This window comes from Mytilus californianus, unplaced genomic scaffold (genome assembly GCF_021869535.1).
Source record: "Mytilus californianus isolate M0D057914Y unplaced genomic scaffold, xbMytCali1.0.p SCAF_3, whole genome shotgun sequence".
Lineage (NCBI taxonomy): Eukaryota > Metazoa > Mollusca > Bivalvia > Mytilida > Mytilidae > Mytilus > Mytilus californianus.
In genome coordinates, this window is record NW_026262679.1 from 63,882,495 (window position 1) to 63,905,130 (window position 22,636).

General features: G+C 32.8%; 1 protein-coding gene and 1 long non-coding RNA gene across 3 annotated transcripts in view; both read right to left on the reverse strand.

Moving 5' to 3' along the window:
• Positions 1 to 22,636, reverse strand: part of LOC127733190 (uncharacterized) — a 222,126-nt gene that overhangs the window by 145,678 nt on the left and 53,812 nt on the right. The window lies entirely within an intron of this gene.
• The window catches only part of LOC127733119 (prominin-1-like), a 226,586-nt gene that overhangs the window by 144,346 nt on the left and 59,604 nt on the right, over positions 1 to 22,636 (reverse strand). For both annotated transcript variants that reach the window (XM_052242417.1, XM_052242418.1), the window contains exons 7-9: positions 22,475 to 22,570; positions 8,065 to 8,258; positions 4,067 to 4,141 (exon numbers count right to left, since the gene is read on the reverse strand). In XM_052242417.1, the coding sequence (XP_052098377.1) occupies positions 4,067 to 4,141; positions 8,065 to 8,258; positions 22,475 to 22,570 (365 nt within the window). The remainder of the gene's footprint in view (positions 1 to 4,066; positions 4,142 to 8,064; positions 8,259 to 22,474; positions 22,571 to 22,636) is intronic.

Genomic DNA, 22,636 nt, shown 5'->3' on the forward strand with positions numbered 1-22,636 from the left:
TGAATCAAATATAGACAACAAAGTTTCTTTGGTCTGAACTGCATCAGCACTCTGTGATTCTATTACTAAAAAATCATCTAATAAATGAAGAATGTTCCTTATATTGTAATTGTTAGTAGCTATCCAGCCCACTGCTTGCGAAAGATTGTCAAATATTTTTGGACTTGAACGTGAGCCAAAATCTAATTGTTTGAAAAAATAATATTTGTTGTTCCATTTAATACCATGAAAAGGCCGTAAATGAGGAGACACTGGAATTATTTTAAACGCATCGGTTATATCGGTTTTGATAAGCCATGCCCCTTGTCCTAATTTTTTGATGATGTTAACTGCATCATCAATTTTAACATAGTGTAAAGAAAATTCCTCCTTATCTATTAACTCGTTTAAACTAGGATTTAGTTCATCATCATGTGGCGCTGATAAATCTACTATGAGTCGTTTCTTTTTTGAGTACTTGCCTTCAGCTACTCCAATTGTATTAATACGAAAGTGTTTATACGGTATAATGTCAAATGGTCCACACAAGTAACCTTTCTGAATTTCAGTATCAATTAAAATGTTGACACACTCTGGTTGAGAAATTGCTGAAAGTAAGTTTTTGCATTCTATAGAAAAGTCAGGCAAACTTCTTAATCCTGTATGGAAACCATGTTTTTTGAACCATGAATCAAGTAATCAGTAAATTTTAAATCAGGATGTTTGATCAATTCATATTGTAATCTGTGAACGTTGATAGGTGTGTATAATGATAGATCATAATTTTGTGTCCTATTTACCTCTTCCTGAACAGTTGCGCCCATTCTTTTGGGGCCCTTCCTCGTTTTTTGACCCAAGGCATTCATTTTGTGAGTGGTCCTTCTTACATAATAGACATATGTGAAGATTGTTACACTTTACATATTTGCAACCTTTTTCCCCATTATAATTGTTGCATACTTCTCTACCATTATGATATACTCTTGATCTACCATATGTATCAGACTTATTGTCCTTTGTTCTTGGATAGTTGAGCGTACCAATAGTACCTTCCTTATGAACTAATGAGGGACAAAAACCTGATAGATGAAGTGTGCTATGACAATGTTCACAAGTGTTAGGCCTAAGATTAGCAAAAATGTTACAAAATAACGCATTGTTTCGCACGGACCAATCAACCATGATATTGTTATAAGTTAAATGTGCCGCAGCTTGTAGAGAAAACTGCCTGTGATACTCATAAAATCCCCTGCCACCATACCTGGTGGCCATATCCACTATATCTCTTTCATAAAGGTCAAGCTCATTCCGCCTCTGGGGATATGCTGAACACATCACGTTTTTGTAAATGCTAAACGCCTGAACAAATTCCCCTTTTGTCACGGATCTATTCAATCTGGGATCCGGTTTATTGGGATACGGAAACTGTTCAATGTTATCACTGCACATGCCAGCGTAAAAAGGTATTAACAGGGATGCAAGATTAACGTCCCTACCTGCTGTAATATTTTGTCTAAGCTGAGGCGAAATAGTTTCCACCAAAGGCAGTGATTCTGCAGAATAACCGTAACAGGTTCGTATGTATCCTCTTGTATCACGATCACTGACCTCCCGAGCCTGGGCTTCACTTCCTGCAGCGGCGGTAGGAACATGCCTGTTCAAGGACGATGTCTGAAAGCATTGAAGAGCCGACTCAATGAAATAGTTCCCTGTAGAACTGGGAGTTGTGATTGGTACTGATGTAGTAGGAGTAATGTTTGGAGTTGTTTGACTGCCGTCGACAAACGTAGTTAAAACTGGAGAACTTGAGGGTATGGACGAACTTGTACTGATACTGTTATTTTGCGGAATATTATTTGACAAAGCAGTTACTTTATTATTCAAAGAAATAACATTCTGCGGTAGATTTTGAACATTGGACGAAAGTTTAGACACTAGATCTACTAAAATTGCCGTTCTGTCGCTATTGTTATTGTTTACATTTTGCGGTGCATTGTGGGATCGTGCACTCGTCTCTTGTGTAACTGCTAACATGGTGTCATGGCCGCCGCTTATGTCCTCGACACTCGATGGTTTCAATAAACGAACTAAAGCCATTCTCCTAGCGTTAGTTGGGAATTTAATGTTCTTAGTTCTCAGCTCTGCACGGAGTCTAGTTAAAGTCCAGTTTTCCAAAAGTTCTGGATCATAATTGTTCACACTTGAAAATTAGATAATCAATACTCAATAAAATATCCAATCACTATTCCATGTCAATTAATTGTTAATATTTCGATGTTAGATAGATTTTTGAATTATATGGTTTGATAACAGTAAATAATAGCTGATTGTAATTGCATCCGATACATCGATGCGTTCTCAATTTCATCAACAATACTCTAACCCCCCTCTAGGGCACTATTCCTAAAAAGCTAAAAATAAATGTTATGTAATTACCTAAGAATAGACTAAGATAACTGCCTGCTGAAATCGTTGATAACAGATGCATTGTATTGTGTATAAACTATAATTTAATAAATCAAATTTCATCAGAATCAGAATTTTATCAGTCCATGTGTCAACGTATATTTGTTCCGCCTAACAGAAGTTCCTCTGGAAACTTTGTTATAAACAATGTCATAATATCTGTTCCTGTTGGAACAAATATTCTATACCATTTATACCGTTAGGAACATTTACTGTAATATTTATTCCAGTGGGATTTTTTTTTTCTCTCCTTCATTATTTGATTACGAAAAAAATCTATAGACAAACTTAAACATATATCTTTATATCTTACTACTAAAACAACACAAACTATATATTTTTCATAACCTGTGCATTTATTATATAAGATAATTATATGTTTGATAATCTTAATGGTAAGCTTCTTTTTGATATTACTGACATGGTATATAATTTTTAAAAATGGAAAATTGTATGTACATTACTAACAAATACTAACAGCTGTATAAATATGTTATTTACTAATGTTAACGAGGCCGGGATAAGGTACCGGTACTAGATGTTTTATAACTAACAAATGTACAGTTTTCAATAAAATATGATAAATTAAAAAAAAACAAAAAAAAAAAAAACCTTAATTTCAAATTCACCGAGATATACCAGATGTAAGCACTCATTGAAATGTGAGCTATTGAGTGAAAGAACATCATCAATATATCTAAAAGTGAAATTAAAGAAATTTGCAATTGCAAAATGCTTTTTCTTTTGTCTTTTAAAAGGTTCTGCATGAATTCAGTTTTATATGTCAAAAACCAAATTGGTCAGTAGTGTTGCATAATTAGTACCTATTGGAATACCGACTTACATTGATTTTGCTATTAATGAATCAAAACAATAATATGCACTCCTATACAGTTATGAACATTTACTACATCAGTTCAATCCTTATATTTTGGCATTGCATGAGGTCATGTTTTTCTCAAGACTGTTTATGTCTTTACACTAAATCCATTGGATATGTTCTGATTGATATTCTAGTCCGGGAAACATGATTATTTATTAATTGCAATTGGTTCTGAACTAGCTTTCAGTAACTGTGAGTATTCTAAGATTATACTTTGTGTCTTTTGTCTTTCTGTTATTTTTTTTGTACTTTGTGTGCCTTTTTCAACAGATTTTTACAGCTTGTTCTTATGTTGTGCTGTATTTAACCAATGTCCCAGGTTAGGGAAGGGTTGAACCTTCATAAACATGTTTAATCCTGCTACATTCTGTATCTGCCTATCTGAAGTAAGGACCTTGTGTTTCTGTGGTTGGGTTAATCCAATACTGTGATATTTGTTTTTTTGATTAATGTTTTGTCTGGCGCAAATACAAAATTTCAATCCTGGTATCTATGATGAGTTTATTGTACATAAATCAGGCCATTAATTTTCTCCTTTGAATTGTTTTACATTCTGTCATGTCTTGGTCTTTCATAGTTTACTATTAGGTATGGGTTTTGCTTGTTTTTGAGGGCCATATGGTGACATAAGTTGCTAACATCTACATGATTTGGTCTCTGGTGGATAGTTGTCTCGGACATTGGCAACTGTACCACATCTTCATTTTTTATAATAATTATATGTACATATATACTTACATCAACAACAACTCCTGTCAAATTATGTGACTGCACTGAAGAGATTGTATCTATCTGGTTTGAGATATTTGGAAACTAAAGAAATAAGTTGAAAGTACATTAAAAAGGGCATATCCAAATATATATATATATGTTCCTGACCATATGAGTATTTGGACCATACACGTATGGTCATGACCATATGCGTATATACTCATATGGTCTGACCATATGCGTATATACTCATATGGTCTGACCATACGCGTATGATCCAGGTAATTGATACGATGAATGTTGAACAATAATTACATAAGGCATAACCCTTCAAGGTGTCATAAATTAAGAGTTTCTAAAAATGAAATTTTGACTTAGATAATAATTTGGTAATCATTGTTACTTGATTAATGAAATAAAATGAATTTTGCTCACAAGTTAAAATCATAGTAGAAGCATTTTTGCACGGTCATAATTAATTTGTCTTTACGAAACACAATATGTCAACTCCGAAAATAACTAAATGGACTGTTAAGCAAGAAGTCAAATGTTTTACTTGTTAGCAATTGGAACACTGAACCCTCCTTTTTTCTTTATTTTGGTGTTTCAATTTGTTTTTTGTAAATTAGAATTTCTTAAAACATTTCAAATCATTTTTAGTTACTTAATTTGTTGATGCTCCTCTTTGTACGATTTATGATTGCAGTAGTATATACGTGCTGCCTCTCTATTATGAAGAAACCACTGTCATTGTAAGATCGTATGAATAAGAGTATGAACACATCAGTTAAGTAAAATAAGTGGAAATTAGAAGATATCAAAGAAAATCTAATCTAGACGCGGGGGGGAAAAATGTCCATGCCCCAAACACCTGTGGTCTAACGTACGGACGAAACTGTCGACAGGATAAAGGTGCTTTAAATTGACTCTAGATAGCGAAGGCAGGACAACAAATATACCAAGATTCAGACAATATGTAACAAAGATAAAGGATTTCAGTTAATAACTAGTGCAGATTTTGGTTCAGAGAACAAGCTGTGTCTGTTAAGGAAGTTTGAATTTATTCGAAAAATATCTATATGGTCTAAATACTCATACATGTTAATAACCAAACGAGTACAATGGAGTATATACTCGTATGGTCCAAATACTCATATGGTCTGGAACATATATATATATTGACTATCAGAAGTCCATTTTCAGTAAAAATACAGAAAATGAATAAAAAAGTAAATTTTTTGCTACTATTATCCCTTGATTATGAAGAAGCTTCTGTCCAAGCTTAATTTAAAGGATTTATTGATGTCTAAAAAACTTCAGTTTAAACCAAGACTGTATCTAAAGGTTAGTGCAAAAAAAAAGCATACTAAGTCTATTTATCAGGAAGATACAGTAAAAATGAAAAAACATTTTCAAAATTTTGTTCTTGATGCTGTCTCTTGATCATAAAGAAGTTTCTGTGGAAGTTTCGTAAAGTTACATGAAGATTTAACAAAGTTATTGATGTTTCAAAACTTTAACCACTGACTGAACCTAAATGTGATAACACCAACAGATCACATGCAAGACAAACTAGAGGCTCTAAAGAGCTTGTGTCGCTCACCTAGGTCTAAGTACATCTTCAACAATGGACATTCTCCAACATTGTGGACTAAAATAGAATTCATGACAAAAATCCCTTTTTTGTTGATCTTGTATTGCTGATCATGTTTTCTGTTAACAGTTTCTCTCTATTTTCTTAAGTTTTAGCCCAAAACACAAAAAAGGGTAAAAAAAATTGTCATTTAAAGGGCAATCACTCCTATAAAGAGTCTACTAACAATTTCTGCAAAATTTTACTGCTTTGTAGATCTGATCTTGCTGATCATTTTTGCTATTTAAAGTGTCTATCTATCTTTTATACTTTTCAAGATAATAGTTAGCAAACAAAATTTCATCATGAAATGAAACATTGTTGTACTATGTACCATACCCATAAACTCAACAACTGAATGTAGTCATCTGGGTCTATTCTATTATCAGGGTCATTGGTTTCAAACAAAAAACAACAACAAATTTTGTAATAAACTGTAGACACAGATATATGTCTGGCTTGTTTGTAATTTACTAAGTAAAATGCAAATGTTGAAATAAAAATGGAAAAAATGTGCAAACATTCAAAGTCAATGAACAATGACAAAAGGCACAGGGTCAAATAGTCTTTTTCGGAAATTAGATATGCCAATGCTTATACAACTGCATATCATTGACGATAAGTGGTTAATCTTAAACTGACCTTATCACAAACTTTATTATGTAAACTAGGCAAAAGTTTCATTGAGGATTGTGAAAAATTTCATTTGTATAGGTTACACCTGACATGCAAAATCAAAATGATTAGCTAATAGTTTTGTAGCTTTTGTGAACTATTGATAAGTTTTATAAATTGTTAGAAACAGTAATAAGACTTCACTTTATTTGAACTTTGATTTATATATAATTTTTTTTAAATCAAGATGAAAAATTATTTTCTACAGAGCAAAATAAGGTCACATGACCCTTTTGGGTAAGATAAATAATAACATTAAACACCACAAAGTGTAAAAATTAATAATATCATATAAAAATTAATAAAATTGTCTTGCATTTATAATAAGCAGCTCAATATTCAAACAAAAGATAGCAATGGAACTATGAGCTTTTGCTCAATAAAGATACCCCACTTTAAGTGTTTGGAAACAGGAAGTTGAAATAAAATGAATCTGAAAACTCATTACATGGTAAAACATGCTGACATTAAGCTTGATATCAAATTTTTAAAATTTGATTAGCAATGAATCTGCAATGTGTCACACAGAATAGCATGCTGACATGAAACCTGACAACAAAGGAGTAGGGCTATAAGGCCCTTATTTGGCTCAAATATTAGTGCAAATTGAAAAGTTACCATTCATATTTTTAACTTTGTCTACAATAGGGTACAACATGTACAAGATGTTCAGAAAATAAATGCAAATTTCACATTTAACAAATATCCATGGCAACAAACCATGACAAAATTTGTGTATTTTGTAAAATTTCTAAATTTTTCCTGTTGTATGTCAACTTTTAAATATAAAGTAGATTGAAAAGTATGTGCGCACCCAAGAAACAACTTTACATTCAGTGAGAATATGTCAATAGTTTTAATAAAGCATCTCTTAAATTATTGTGCTGTTTCTTGCCTGCACACGATGTTTCCACAATGGAAATAATGATGAAAAACTGCATAAACTCAGCAGTTTTCTTTGTTTTCAGGAAAATGGTGCATATTATATGACGCAATATTGTGACGCCATAGCACCAAAAATTGTATGTAATTCATTTAATTTTTTTTATTTTATGCATTTCCAAACATTATGTGCAAATATGAAATAGTTTTCAAAAACTTTTTATTGGGCCAAAACCGGGCCTTAATGCCCCTACTCCTTTTTTGGAAGCTATTATTTGTAATTTCCTAGAAAAAATGTGACTAATATTTCACACATGGCCATTATCTTTTGAATATACAAGTATTTGTTTAACAGGAAGTTGATGAGAGATGAAACGACAACCAATGGTATCCACTTCTACAAAATGCTGGCATGAAGCCTGATAACAAATTAAGGAAGCTATTGTTTGTAATTATTGAGAAAAAAGCAAGGGAAATTTAATGGGACAGACAGGCATATGGACAGACAGACAGTTAGGAGTAAAACAGTATACCCCCTCTTCGAAGCAGGGGAATAAACAAATTTTTCTCTTGCTTATTTCTATGCAATATACTGGTACTCAGCTGTACATTTGTTATTAGTATTCATGTAAAACAAGTATTGTATAATTCAACATTCTCTTCAATTTCCTAATATATGTGACTGTCTAGCTGTTTTGATTATAGTCCCACTGATTTGTCTTGTATAGACAAATCATGCATCTGGCATACCGAGTCATAACCCAGGTATCTTTGATGACTTTTTTAAGCTAGTTTGAAGCACATTTACATTGAACATCTTAAGAAAAATACTAACAGAATTGGCATCTATGCTAACAATTAATGTTGATACATTAGGTGCTCCACTGCAAGAATTACCACATGAATCTGTATCATTGCTGATCTCATTCTTTGTTGCATTTACAGCAGATTCCAATGATGTTGCATTGTTTCGTACATAAGTTATGCTTGTATTCAGTTCAATTAGTGCTATTGCAATGGTATCCACTTCTACAAAAATAAGAAATGAAATAATTATTCTATTCAAAGGAGCCAGTTTCCTACACCTAATTTCTAGCTATTTTGGAGTCAGGAGGAATCCATTATTCAATCGCATTTACAGTAATCACTCTTAATTCCTAAATGATATCATCATACATCATCATTGTCATCCATCATTTAACCAATGTTCAACTGGACCTTTTGCAGAATGAGGGACACAAGGTTTGTAAATTATTATTTTTTTAAATATGGCAGCTAAATGACAGTTGGGGTCATTAACAGTTATTCTTGAAGGGAATCTTAAATGTATTCATTAATAATCAGGTAACACTATGCCTATTTCAAGATTTACCTAGTGGTGCCAAATTTTTATTGATAAAAAAAAAGTTTCACGAGTGAAGTAAAAATAAGGCCTGTTTTTTTTAAAAACCAAGCCTCCTCACAAAAAAAGATGAATGGTCCATATAGCTTACCATATTTCCAAGAAATAGAAATTGCAGGATGATAAACTTGTAAAATTTATGCATATGAAATTAACACCCCCAACCCTAATTAAACTGATTATTCTGCAATGAAACCGTGATCATCCTGCAATAAATCGACCTATGATCAGCTGGCATGCAATCAAGCTGCTCATCCTGCAATCAAACCCTGATCATCTTGCTATCATATTGTGATCATGATGACATGCAATTAAACTGCAATCAAATAAGATTGCATTTGAGCATGCACAACCATTCTGCTTGGTTCCAATTACTTTAAAATCACTAGCATGCAGCATGCTTGCAATTATTGAATTAATGCTTGCAGTTTTAGTTTAGGTGATAGCAAACCTGTTTTTTTTTTGTATTTTAAAGGTAACCATTGTTCAACTTAAGAGGGCAGCTAGTATGATGTCTTCTAATGTATGGTTAACTTTCAGGCTTGTTTGATCTGCCACTTTATGTGCACGTGTCTACTTTCCAATATATCATTGATCATATGTCCTCTTACAGTGAAAATAGTTGATAGCAAACATGATGTTCATTTTGTCATCAGTACCAACATATTAGAATATGAAAAGAATTGGCTGAACAGTGCATTAGTTAATGCATATAAAGAGATAAAGTGGCATTTTCAATCTGTCAAGGACCATAACTCCTGAATGGTAAAAGTAAAAATCGTCAATATCAAACTTGGCCTACATTTGGTTATCAGTAACAACATTTTAAAAAGCATTGGTTGAACAGTTGGTTGTAGTTTGTTCTTGTCTGTCATATTTGTTTTTCTTAAATTGTTTTGTTATAATTTAGGCCAGTAGATTTCTCAATTGAATTGTTTCACATTTTCCATGTTGGGGCCTTTTATAGCTGACTATAGGGTATGAATTTTTCTCATTGTTGAAGGATGTATGATTGCCTATAATTGCTTACATCCTCTTCATTTGAACTTGGAAAGTTGGTGGAAAGTTGTCTCATTGGCACATCTCCTTAATTTCATAAGGGAATTGTTTGCAGCTGCAAGCTGTACTTCACCATTTCTCAGAAAACCTGGTTAAAAATTATCATTCAAAGATGATAACTTACATAAAAAGTCAATTGACAATTTCAGCATTTTCGACAAATTTGTAGATCAGTTTTTAAGTCCACAGGAGTGAAGGAGTCAACTAATAATGTTGGCTGTGTTGACTTATTTGTAGATCTTGTCTTGCTGATTATATTTGCCTTTTAGTTTCTTTGTATCTATAACAGTTTTCAACATAACAGGTAATTAGAGGTTCTTTAGAGCCTGTGTCGCTCACCTGCATCTTCAACAATGGCCACTTTTTGATAAAAATCATCATGAAAGGCAATAACTTTATAAAGAGTTAACTGACAATTTCAGTCATAGATATAGGAAGATGTGGTATGAGTGCCAATGAGACAACTCTCCATCCAAGTTACAATTTATAAAAGTAAACCATTATAGGTCAAGGTACGGCCTTCAACAGGGAGCATTGGCTCACACCGAACAGCAAGCTATAAAGGGCCCCAAAAAATTACTAGTGTAAAACCATTCAAACGGAAAAACCAACGGTCTAATCTATATAAAAACGAGAAACGAGAAACACGTATGAACCAAACAAACAGACGACAACTACCGCCATCAGACTCCTGACCCAGAACAGGTGCAAACACTTGCAGTGGGACCAAACGTTTCAATGGTACCAAACCTTCTCCCTTTTCTGAAACAACAGTATAACATCACAACATAGAAAAACACACTATAATATATCAATTGGAAGACTTAACTCAATCAAAAAATGTAAATTAACACACAATGAACGAATAGATTTGACCTGTGACACCTGAATGCAAATACACAGTTAATAAAAAATTACAAGGGATAAATAATTAAAGTCAAAAGTAAATAAACAGGTTTAAACAAAGTTAAAGTATGATATCACTGTGAAATGTCAAACAATTTTTAGAAAATCATCACTTTTGAAGAAACCTGCGTCATATTATACACAGGTAAATAAAATAATTTTGTTGTTAAGTATACTTCTTCTTCTGTGTGTATAAAATCTTCCGTCATGTTGACATATTTGAAAATCTTGTCTTGCTGATCATTTTCGCGTTTTAAAGTTTCTATGTACATTTGTATAGATCTATTATACTTTTCAAGATATAAGGCAAAAACTAAAAAAAATAGTAAAAATCATCTTTAAAGGGCAATAACTCAAATTACAAGTTGACTGATGATTTCAGCTATGATGGCTTTTTTATTATTCATTAGTTGTTCCTCTTAGACTAATCTAATCACAAACTTTAACATGCAAACTATGCAAAACATTCAAAGTCAATAGACCATGACTGAGGGGGTGGAGCAAAACAATCTCCATGGAAATGAGATGTGCCAATGCTAATGCATCTACATACCAAATATCATTGACCTACCACTAGTGGTTCCCTTTAAACTGACCTGATCATTAACTTATACATGTAAAGTAAGCAAAAGTTTCAAAGTTATATACTGTCCATACTAAGGGACTAAATTTGTAGACAACGAAAATCAAAGGACGATAACTGTGTCTTCGGACCAGTAGTTCCCCATAAATTTTACCTAATCACAAATTTATACATTGTTGACACCACCACCGACGCCGCCGACATCTATGCAACACAAAAACTGGTTAAAAATGTCATTGAAGGGAAAAAAACTCCAATAAGGAGTCTTGTGGCAATTTTTGTCAAACTGAGCAGAAGGTAGATCTTAATATTCTTATAATATGTTTCCCACTTATTGAGTAAGATTTTCTCTATCTATAATAATTTTTAAAATAATAAACAAAACTTGCATTTCACCCCATTGTACTATTTTTAGACTTAGTGTCCATGTTGTTTGGCAGTGGGACACATTTTTCACAGGGATAGAAATGAGATTTTATTTTAACTGGCCAAGCGGGCTAACTCCTTTCTAAATTAACTTGCCCTTCCAGACTTTTACTGGCCCTATAAAATTGAGAAAAAAAACCATTGATTTTCCTAAATGTAGTAATGTGTTAACTGTGTAATAAGATTCAAAAGTTCAATATCAAAAATAAGATAATGATAAAGAATGGTAATTGAACATTTTTATTCAACATGGACATGACAATTTAAACATCTTTGACCTTTTCTTCTCTATCAATAACATTACACAACACAAAATTATGGAATGCCTTTTATAGGTAGAACATCCTGTGATGAACATCCCTGTTGTTTCACATTGTTTACATATTTCACTATACATTCCAGTTTCAGCATTTTTTAACCACATGAATTCAGTCTCCCATTTAAGTAAATATTTACTATTTTGATCTTTTTTTTCATTAACTCTTTGGTTTTCAATTCTGGAATTATTCAATTTAGGCACTTTGACCTTAGGAACGTAATTGTTAAGAATTAGAGGCGAAGGATACCAAAGGGACATTCAAACATACAAGTTGAAAATAAACTGACAATGCCATGGCTAAAAAGAAAAAGACAAACAAACAGTACACAAAAAACAACATAGAAAACTAAAGACTGAGCAACACGAACCCCACCAAAAACAGGTGCTCAGGATGGGTAAGCAGATCCTGCTGTACATGTGACACCCACCGTGTTGCTCATGTTAGTACAAACCCAGTGATAAGTCCAATTCGGTAGGTCACATTCGGGGAAAAGGGGACGGGATTGAAGTTGCGACAATTGGAACATAACTGTTGTCATCTGTGAAACGGATATTCCATAACGGTCAACCAACTCATGATGGTGTCCGTAAAATTTAAGATTTCAACTTCACCATTTGGAACTCTTGGTTTAATAGCTTCCTTGTAAGCAGCAACCCTCTATCAAAGAAATCATGATAGGAAATACAAGCCCGGGAATATCGTATCAACTGGGAGATATATACTTTGTATGCAGGTGCTGCTGGAATGTTGATACATAGAAATGGAAAGTTCACAATTGGGAAGCTGAAATCATCTCTTTTGTCGTAAAGTTTTGATTTCAACCGACAATCATTTTCAATTTCTAGATGTAAGTGAAGATATGAGGCTGACTTAACTGTATCTGTTGTATCCTTTATCTCAAGTTCAATGGGATAGATGCTTTCAACAATAGTCACCAAAATGTGAATTATTTAGTGAGAGAACATCATCTGTATAGTGGAAAGTGAGGATAAAGAATACTGCTAACTTCTTTTCTTTCTTCCTAAGAAGTTCCTGTATGAAGTCAGCCTCATATGAATAAACAAACAAGTTAGCAAGAAGAGGAGCACAGTTGGTTCCCATGGGAATGCTGATTGTTTGTTGAAAAACATGTCCTTCAAACGTATTAAACTAACCTAAACACAAACTTTAACTTGTAAAATTATGAGGGGGTGGGACCATATAATCTCCATGGGAATGAGACTTGCATACACCAATATAACTGCATACCAAAAATTATTGACTTAACATTAGTTGTTTATCTTAAACTGATCTAATCACAAACCTTAACATGTAAATGCATTTTGTTTGTAATGCAAAACATTCCTCCAAACGTGACAAATATGTTGTCAATCAAGAAATCAAGCATCTTGATAATGTCAGTTTCAGAGAATTTTTGTTCTAATCAGAGTGAATTTTTACAAAGTACGATTTATCCCTTCCTAAGACAAGAAACTTGTATCTACATAGCTAGGCCATTCTTTTTTATGAAACAAAGCAGGACCAACTCTTTCAGTTTGTCTTTTAGTTTGGAATACTTGTGTAAAGTGTAGAAAAGTCAAATGTTTTAATACTATGGCAAGATGAAAGAGTCTTAGATTGTATGTACTCTAAAAGATCTTTGGAATTTTTCAGTATTCACATCTGATTCACGCCACCTCTAGAATAGGTAGTTTCACAATAACTTTTAATTCCGGTTTTGATTGCTGATAAAATTGATGTTAATAATTTAGAAAGAGGTTTCGTGGAGCACTTGGAAGACCCAGCAATATAATGTTATTTGTAAGGACACTTATGTAGTTTAGGTATCCAATACAGTGAAGGAAGATCCAGTTCTTCAACTTTGGTTGAAATTCCAAAGGAACATAGAACAGACCTATGATTATCCAGGATTTCTTTCCATTTTAGATCATTTTAAATTTAATGTCTTGATGACACAGCATCAGCGTGAAGGACTTTTCCTTTGCTGATTAACGAAAGAAGAAGAAGTATGGGGCTGACATTTTTTAATAATCGAAATCTCGTCGCCAATGTGACTTATTATTTGGACCAATCAACATGCAATGAGAACTATCGAAAACCTGACATGATAAATTGACTGATCAAAAACATGCATTGCGAACTCTCGCAAACGTGACTTGATATTTAAACCAATCAACGCAACAGGATCTTAACAAAATCAAATAAGTCATTTTTAGTTTTATAAGTTTTATAACACAACTATTTATATACCCATATCGATTTCAAGTTCAATATCCTTTTGGTATCTTCCACCTAGTTTTAAGAATATTTTAAAGGATGTTCTACTTATAAAAAGATACTTTTAATGAAAGTACTACCGAAAATAAAGTAGCCTGGCAGGCAGATGACCCAATAAATCAACTGGCCCATCGTGAAATTCAGTGGCTACGTGCCAGCGGGTGACCGCTTATTTCGAATCCTGTACCATAAGGATGATTTTGAAGTTTGGATCCAATTGGTCCACTAGTTTCAGAGAAGATTTTTGTAAAAGTTATCAGACAACCATTACCAACGCCAAGTGATGAGAATAACCCATGTGTCACTTTAGCCAAGGGAAGCTAAAAATATGTAAAATTCAGTTGAAAAGTGGGTGAACACATTATGACATGATATTTTTATATCTTTCAAGAGGTTTAAAGGTATGTAAGGCCAATTAAAATTAATTGTACCCCCTGATTTTTTTTTATTCTAAAAAATATTTTCAGATATTGTTTATTTTTGTTTCCGGTAACCACGCTGGTAATTTTGTTGCATGCAAAATTTCCTCTTGCAAAATATTGACACTGTTTTCATACTTCTTCCAGTAGTCTAACCATAATAATTAAGTCAATCTCAATGGCTAAGGTACATTTCAAGTAGGAGAGATTGATTACGGGAAGGGCATGAAATATTGAAGTAATTAGCACTGTCAAAGAACCCAAATCCCTGTACGTTACAAATTTCAATGATTAGAAAACATTTAAAAATTGTCCATGGGCTTTGTGTCTGGAAATTTAGCAGATAATTGCCCATGAATGATATCCAAAGTGCAAGAATCATGCACATTGGTATGAAAAACATTACTGGAGTAAAGAAATTGATTCAATGATACGAACTTGTGCAATGTATTACACTGTTTAGGATCTACGTATGACTAGAACTTCCAAACTATCCTTATATGTTGACAAAATCCGACACACACTCTAACCCCCAGTCACTCAATAAAGTCATTAAACAACTTCTTCAGATTCAGTTCATGTTTTAGCCAGTTGATGCATCTTGCAGAAGAATCTTCAAAGCATCCCATCCCTTGTGGATGTTATTATCACAAGTAAAAAGAATATGTGTTTTAAAACAACAAATAGTCCAAATGGTGTTAGTGACTGTCACAACATTATTTCTACAGTTGTGAAAGGGAATTTACCTGCACAAAAACGCAGGGATGTAACATATAGAAGTTACAAAACTTTTGATATTGATCAATTTACAAATGATTTACAGAAAATACAGATTTCAGAAAATTGTACTGAGGAAGATCTAAATAGTATAAATGATGAACATGAAAAAGATTTCAAAAATATATTAAATAAACATGCACCTGTAAAATCTAGGTTTTAAAGAAGAAAAACACTACCATGTATGAATAAAGAACTGAGAGGGGCCATATATCAAAAACAAATGTTTTATTCACAATATACTAAAAACCAGAGTGACAAAAATTGGGAGAAATTTAGAAAACAAAGAAATTTGGTGACTAAGATAAAGAGAAAATCAATAAAAGTATATTTTTTAGAATGTTGCTCTGGTGGGTCAAAATCATGCGAGTTTTGGAAAACAGTCAAACCATTTTTCTCAAAAAAGGGAAACTGTGGAGAACAAAAAATATCATTGTTTGATAATGACAAAATTGTAAATATAAATAAGAGGATGTTGTATGAGTGCCAATGAGACAACTCTCCAGCCAAGTCACAATGTATAAAAAGTTAACAATTATAGGTCAAAGACCCGCCTTCAACAAATAGTCCAAATGAAGTTTCAAATCTTTTTAATAACTTTTTCTCCACAGTAGCAGACAAAATTGGAGCAGATGTGGTATATGACCCCTTAAACCATCCAAGTATAAAAGAGATTTTGAGTAATAGAGCAAGGCTGCCAAAACGGTCATATTTGCTGGACAAATATAAATTTATCGGACATTGTCCGACTGGGCCAAGCATGAAACGGACATCCTATGTGGGTTTGCCATTTCAACGTTCATGTAATCAGAAAAATCAACCATTTTGACTTGACCTTGTGCCTTAAACAGCCACAATTTTCCTGGTCATAAAAGTGGCAGTACCCTATAAACAAGCCCTACTATAATCCCCGCTCATTACAATCATGGTTGATTAAGTATCTAACAGGTGAGATTTACCTGTGATTGTAATAGTATTTTGATTCCGCCAGTGTAGTTTATCCGGAGGAAGAAAATCCCCAGTGATTTTTATCCACCAACGAAAATTCACTAGGTTTTTCTATCCGGGTCCAGTGTAAAACATCCACCAGTCATTATAAGGTTCTAAAAAGGTTTTTTTTAAGGGGAAATATATATAAAATGTGGTTTTAAAGTTTTTAGTGTATTTGAAACTTGCATAGTTGATTTATGTAAAAAGTGGAGAGTTTTCATCCAAGGAATGAAAGTGTTTTTAAACAAGGAATGATTATACTAGTGATTTTGTACCGGAATGATTGCACTAGTTATTTTATACCGGGATTAATTAGACAAGTGCTTTAGATCTATACATTAATTGAGAAGTGATTACAGGGACTAAACTTGGGAATTTCAAGCTGGGAGCCCAGACCAGATATTTGATAATTAGTTTCTATATGTTCAACTGAAATTTACCTGAAAGTTTAGGGGCCCAGCTCAAAATCTAGGAGCCATGGGCGACTGGGCTCCCTTTAAGTTTTGTCCCTGGGATCATTAGTACTCATTTGAACACACGATAACACAATATTGCTTATCAACAAATAAGATTTAAAAAATTTTTCTATGCAAATCTATAAAATCATATCTTCTATGTCAATATAAAAGGATGCTTCTATAATTGAAACTTTATGTAAGAACAAATCTGCTCTTTAAATTTGATTTATATCAAGTTCAATGTCCTGATCATTGATACAGTATTTCGAGTTATAAAAACATCCTCCTCATCAATATTTATATTTACTAGATTGGCTCAGATTAATTAAACTGGTTCCTTGAAAATCGTTTTAATTTTAACCCATTTATTTATGTAAACAATAAACCGGTCTTATATAAACAAAACAACGATATCAAGATCAACGCTTTCACACTATTTACATCCAATATTCTCTAGTGAAAAACAGTTACCCGGAATAAATACACGGCGGAATGAAAGTACGCTTACATGATCACCTGTGTCGGGTAAGCTATTTGTACCAGACATCAATCGATCTTTTTGGAAGTTATTTTTATCAAAATTAAAAACATTCCTGGTTTAAATCTAACTACTTTTTAGCAAAACAGATTAAGACTATCAGAAAACGTATTTAAAACGAGTAGATCATAATTTACAAAGATGGTAAAAAAAGTTTAACAGACAGAACCACGTCGACTGAATTATAAGAAGTGTGGGCATGTGCACAAATCTGATATTTATTATGTATTAATGCGTCCATAAAAATGTCATTTATACCATTATCTGACGTTCATCTCAAGTATTTTCCCTAAGGAATAAAATAAAAAGAACTGTTTAAACTCAATAATGCTAGATAAAAATAAACGGATTTTGCACAACTGTCTCCTTTCCGCTTTCTATCATCGTCTAGTAAATATCCGGTATTGGAAAACAAGTTTATCAAATGACTATAAGCTGGTCCTCGACTGACTAATACACTATGTTAAGTCTGCAGATATATGCCAATTCGAACCATACACTATCAATTTGATTGTTAATGTCATACATGGAATTTATATAAAAACTGAAAAAGTATGAAGTCTATGAAGTTTATCTTCCTTTAATAGTTTGATGGCTTTATCATATGGTTATGTCCATCTCTTGTTATGGGGTAACCTGTCTAAAGTAAATAAAAAACGGGATTGAAAAAATGTCCGGCTTGCTCAAATATTTTTTGGAAGCCCTGTAATAGAGAGCATGTTTCTGATTTTGAATTCAAGAAAGTATCTAAGGAAAATGTCGATAGAATCTTGAATAAAATAAACATCAAGAAGGCTACAGGAGCCGATGGTATTCCAGCAAAAATAGTAAAAAAATTGTAAATCTTATATTGCACCACAGCTGGGTCAATATCCCTAATGCGCCTCAAATTGAGGAACACAAAATTTGTGTGTAAACAAAAAATCTCTGTGTAGTGATATTGGACATGTTTCTATTTTTAACAAGTGACTGAGCTCAACCATTTGTGTTGATATGGAAAGTAGAGGACCATAGAATAAATGTGTAAAAACTATGGAGTTATTAAATGTATTCAAAGTATTAAATTTTCAAAGAATTTATTGTGTGAAAAAAGGGATTTTTTACCAGGAAGAGCCACATCACGAAAGGATTTTCGGGGTATGCTAATTTACCGAAAAATGAATCACACTTCGTACCTCGAAAATTTAACCAAATATGTGAAAATGTCTCAGCTTCAAAACGAGCCATCATACATATCCAAGTTTACGATATGGACTGAGCTACAGAAGAAAACGTTACCATTACCACCTATGGAGAAACAATTGCGCATATTGCCCCAATTTATATTGGGTCAATATCCCTAATGTGCCTCAAATTGAGGAACACAAAATTTGTGTGTAAACAAAAAATCTCTGTGTAGTGATATTGGACATGTTTCTATTTTTAACAAGTGATTGAGCTCAACCATTTGTGTTGATTTGGAAAGTAGAGGACCATAGAATAAATGTGTAAAAACTATGGAGTTATTAAATGTATTCAAAGTATTAAATTTTCAAAGAATTCATTGTGTTAAAAAAGGGATTTTTTACCAGGAAGAGTCGCATCACGAAAGGGTTTTCGGGGTATGCTAATTTACGGAAAAATGAATCACACTTCGTACCCCGAAAATTTAACCACATATGCGAAAATTTCTCAGCTTCGAAACGAGCCATCATACATATCCAAGTTTACGATATGGACTGAGCTACAGAAGAAAATGTTACCATTACCGCCTATGGAGAAACAATTGAGCATATTGCCCCAGCTGACTACTCTTGTAAATTTGTCAATTGAAAATAACTGTTTCCCTGATAAACTTAAAGAAGCCCAAGTGACCCCCCTTCATAAAAAGATTGACCCATTATTGAAAGCAAACTATAGACCAGTTAGTGTCTTACCCATATTTTCTAAAATCTTTGAAAAAATATATGAAATTCAACTAACTGAATACTTTGATAAAATTTATAATCGTTTTTTGTGTGCATTTAGACGTGGACATGGATGTCAGACCACACTACTCAGAGTGTTAGAAGATTGGCGTGAAGCTCTTGATAACAAGAATGTGTCCATAGTACATGGATGCCCCACTCGCACTATCATTTTCTATGTTCAGTGGACCGTGAAATTGGGGTCAAAACTCTAATTTGGCATTAAAATTAGAAAGTTCATATCATAGGGAACATGTGCACTAAGTTTCAAGTTGATTGGACTTCAACTTCAGCAAAAAATACCTTGACCAAAAACTTTAACCTGACTTGACCAAAAACTTTAACCTCAAGCGGGACAGACGGACGGACGAATGGACGTACCACAGGTATCTATACTAGTGCCATTGTTGTTTAAAGTATTTATAAATGATATTTTTCTTTTTGTTAAAAATGGTAGTTTATATAACTTTGCAGATGACAGTACTTTGTCTTTCTGCACTCCAGATTTTGATTTATTAATTTCAACTTTTGAATCGGAGTCAAAAAACTAATTGAGTGGTTCTGGGTGAATAAAATGCATGCAAATCCAGACAAGTTTCAAGTTTTGGCTGTTGGCAAAAAGACCTTTAAAAAAATTCTTCTATACATATTCAAAATTCGGACCTTACATGTGAAAAAACAGTTAAATTATTAGGCATTGAAATTGATTATCAGTTAAATTTTGATGTTCATATCAGCTCGATCTGCAGGAGGGCCTCACAGCAACTAAATGTTTTAAAACGTTTGGGCTCTGCTTTGGATAGACTTAGTAAACTTACTATTTTTCATACTTTTATGCTTAGTAATTTTAATTTTTGCCCTTTGTTATGGCACTTTTGCACTGAGAAAAATTCAAAAAAGCTAGAATATGTGCAGGGAAAGCACCCTGTTTTGTATACGAGGATTATAGCAGCTCCTACGAGGACCTCTTACATAAAGGTAAGGTGCCCTCCTTGCAGATCAGACAGATAAAAACAATGGCTCTAGAAACTTTCAAGATTATGAACAAAAGTATTCTTTCAGGTATGTAAATATTCTGGATGTGCCACAGGTAAAGTTGACCCGTTACACTTACAGTATAAAATCTTTCAAATTTGCTGCCGCAACTTTATGGAACAGCCTTCCAAACCATTTCAGGACTGAAAATAGTTTTTCACATTTTAAAAGTCTTGTTCAGTCTTGGAACGGTTTGGAATTTCGCTGTTCTGCTTGCAGATAACTCTTGAGCTGTTTATTATTTATGTTGCTTTTTTGTTGCTTTGAACTTGCATTGATGTATTTCTTCATGAATTTTTATGTATTTAATTTTTAGTTTCTGACACATATTTCCAGAAATTGGGTAATTAATGCATGTTGAAAATATTTTGTTCTTTGAAATTTCTATATCTCGAAGCAAATACTCTAGTTCCAAACTTTTTTATTTGATTTTTATAAAAGTAATCTATTTATTTAAATAGTTATATTTTACCATATTTTTAATTCTAAATTTTTAAACTTTTAAATAGGTAAAACATATAGATAAATGCTTTACTTCATTCTAAATTTGCTGCTAAAATTTTATTGCATGCTATGTGTGAGATTCAACTTTGTATTGCAGGTTGTTTATATCTTAGACTGTTTTTATGTTATATTTTTGTATATGTTTTTATATTCCGTTAAAAGCTCCTTAGAGCTTGTGTTGTATATTTGACTTATGCTGAATCATTTAATTTTTTCTTATCTTATATTATCTTATCAACCCTAGTATTTTTTCACACAGATCTGGTTTACATCTATGTTCAATCTGTACTTGTTTTTCATACCAATGTGTGTAGTGATTCTTGCTCCTAGGATATTATTCATAGGGGTTAATCACTCTGATGTGGATGGTTATCATTTCAAATTAGCTGGTAAGGCCCATAATGTTCCTGAAAAAGCTCAGAAAGCGAAAGCAAACTGATGCAAGTAATCTAAAAAATATCCTTCTTCCACATTTTTGCTACTTACTGATAGTGGTACAAGTATGCAGAATTCTTTATATACGTGTATATTAAAACAATTTCTATTACCCTTACATATGAAAAACATATATGAAAGGGTTTCAGAGGAAAGAAAAATCAAAATCAAAATCCTCCTACCTGCTCCGATTTTTTCCACAAGTTGGATGAAAATCTTCTAATAATTAGTTATTATTATTATTATTATTATTTACAGTGCTTATATAGCGCTTATCTAAATAAACATTTACTCTAAGCGCTTTACAGTGCATAAAAAAAAAAACAACGATACAAGTACATATAGTTGGCCTAATTAAGACACTCAAAGTCGCCACCTTCACATTATTTCTGAGCTATGTAACTCTTAACCAAATGAATGATTAATTACAACTGCAAGAAAGAATTGTGACCATAGCATTTCCAATTGGTCTGTATTGCAATCCCAAATCGGTATTGAAAAGTGAAGACTCTAAGCAGAACAATTTTAAATCTTACTCCTAACAAGAGGCTCTAAAGAGCCTGAATCGCTCACCTGTATTTCAGAGGAGATGATTTTTAAATGTTAGCAAACTTGATGAACAAATTGTGTAAAATTGTCTTTAAAGGGCAATAACTCCTTAAGGGGTCAATTGACAATTTTGGTCATATTAACTTTTTTGTAGATCTTACTTTGCTGAACATTATTGCTGCTTACAGTTTATATATATCTATAATAATATTCAAAATAATAACAAAAAACTGCAAAATTTTGTTAAAACTACCAATTCAGTGGCAGCAACCCAACAATGGGTTGTTCGATTCCTCTGAAAATATAAGCCAAAAACTGCATTTGACCCTTATGTTCTATTTTTAGCCATGGCGGCCATGTTTGTTAATAGATACAAAGTTCGGATACAATTTATAAACTAGATACCCTAAGGAACATTTAGTTAAAGTTTGAAGGTATTTGGCCCAGTAGTTTCAGAGGAGAAGATTTTTGAAATAGTTTAAGACGACAGACGACGACAACGGACGCCAAGTGATGACATAATCTTACATGTCTTACAGTGAGCTAAAAAGGCAACAAATATCATATGGTTTTTTTTACACTGTTTTTTTTTATTATATATGTATAAAACATGGTACATACTTGAAGCAAGATCAAAAGCACTATCAATGGCTGTATCAACTCCTCCATTGGCTTTTAAAGTTGATCTCACAGGTCTCCCAACTATATAACCAATACCTGATAAAATATGAGAAACAATAGTCAAAGGCTATCAATATTAAACATGAATGATCATTGATTACA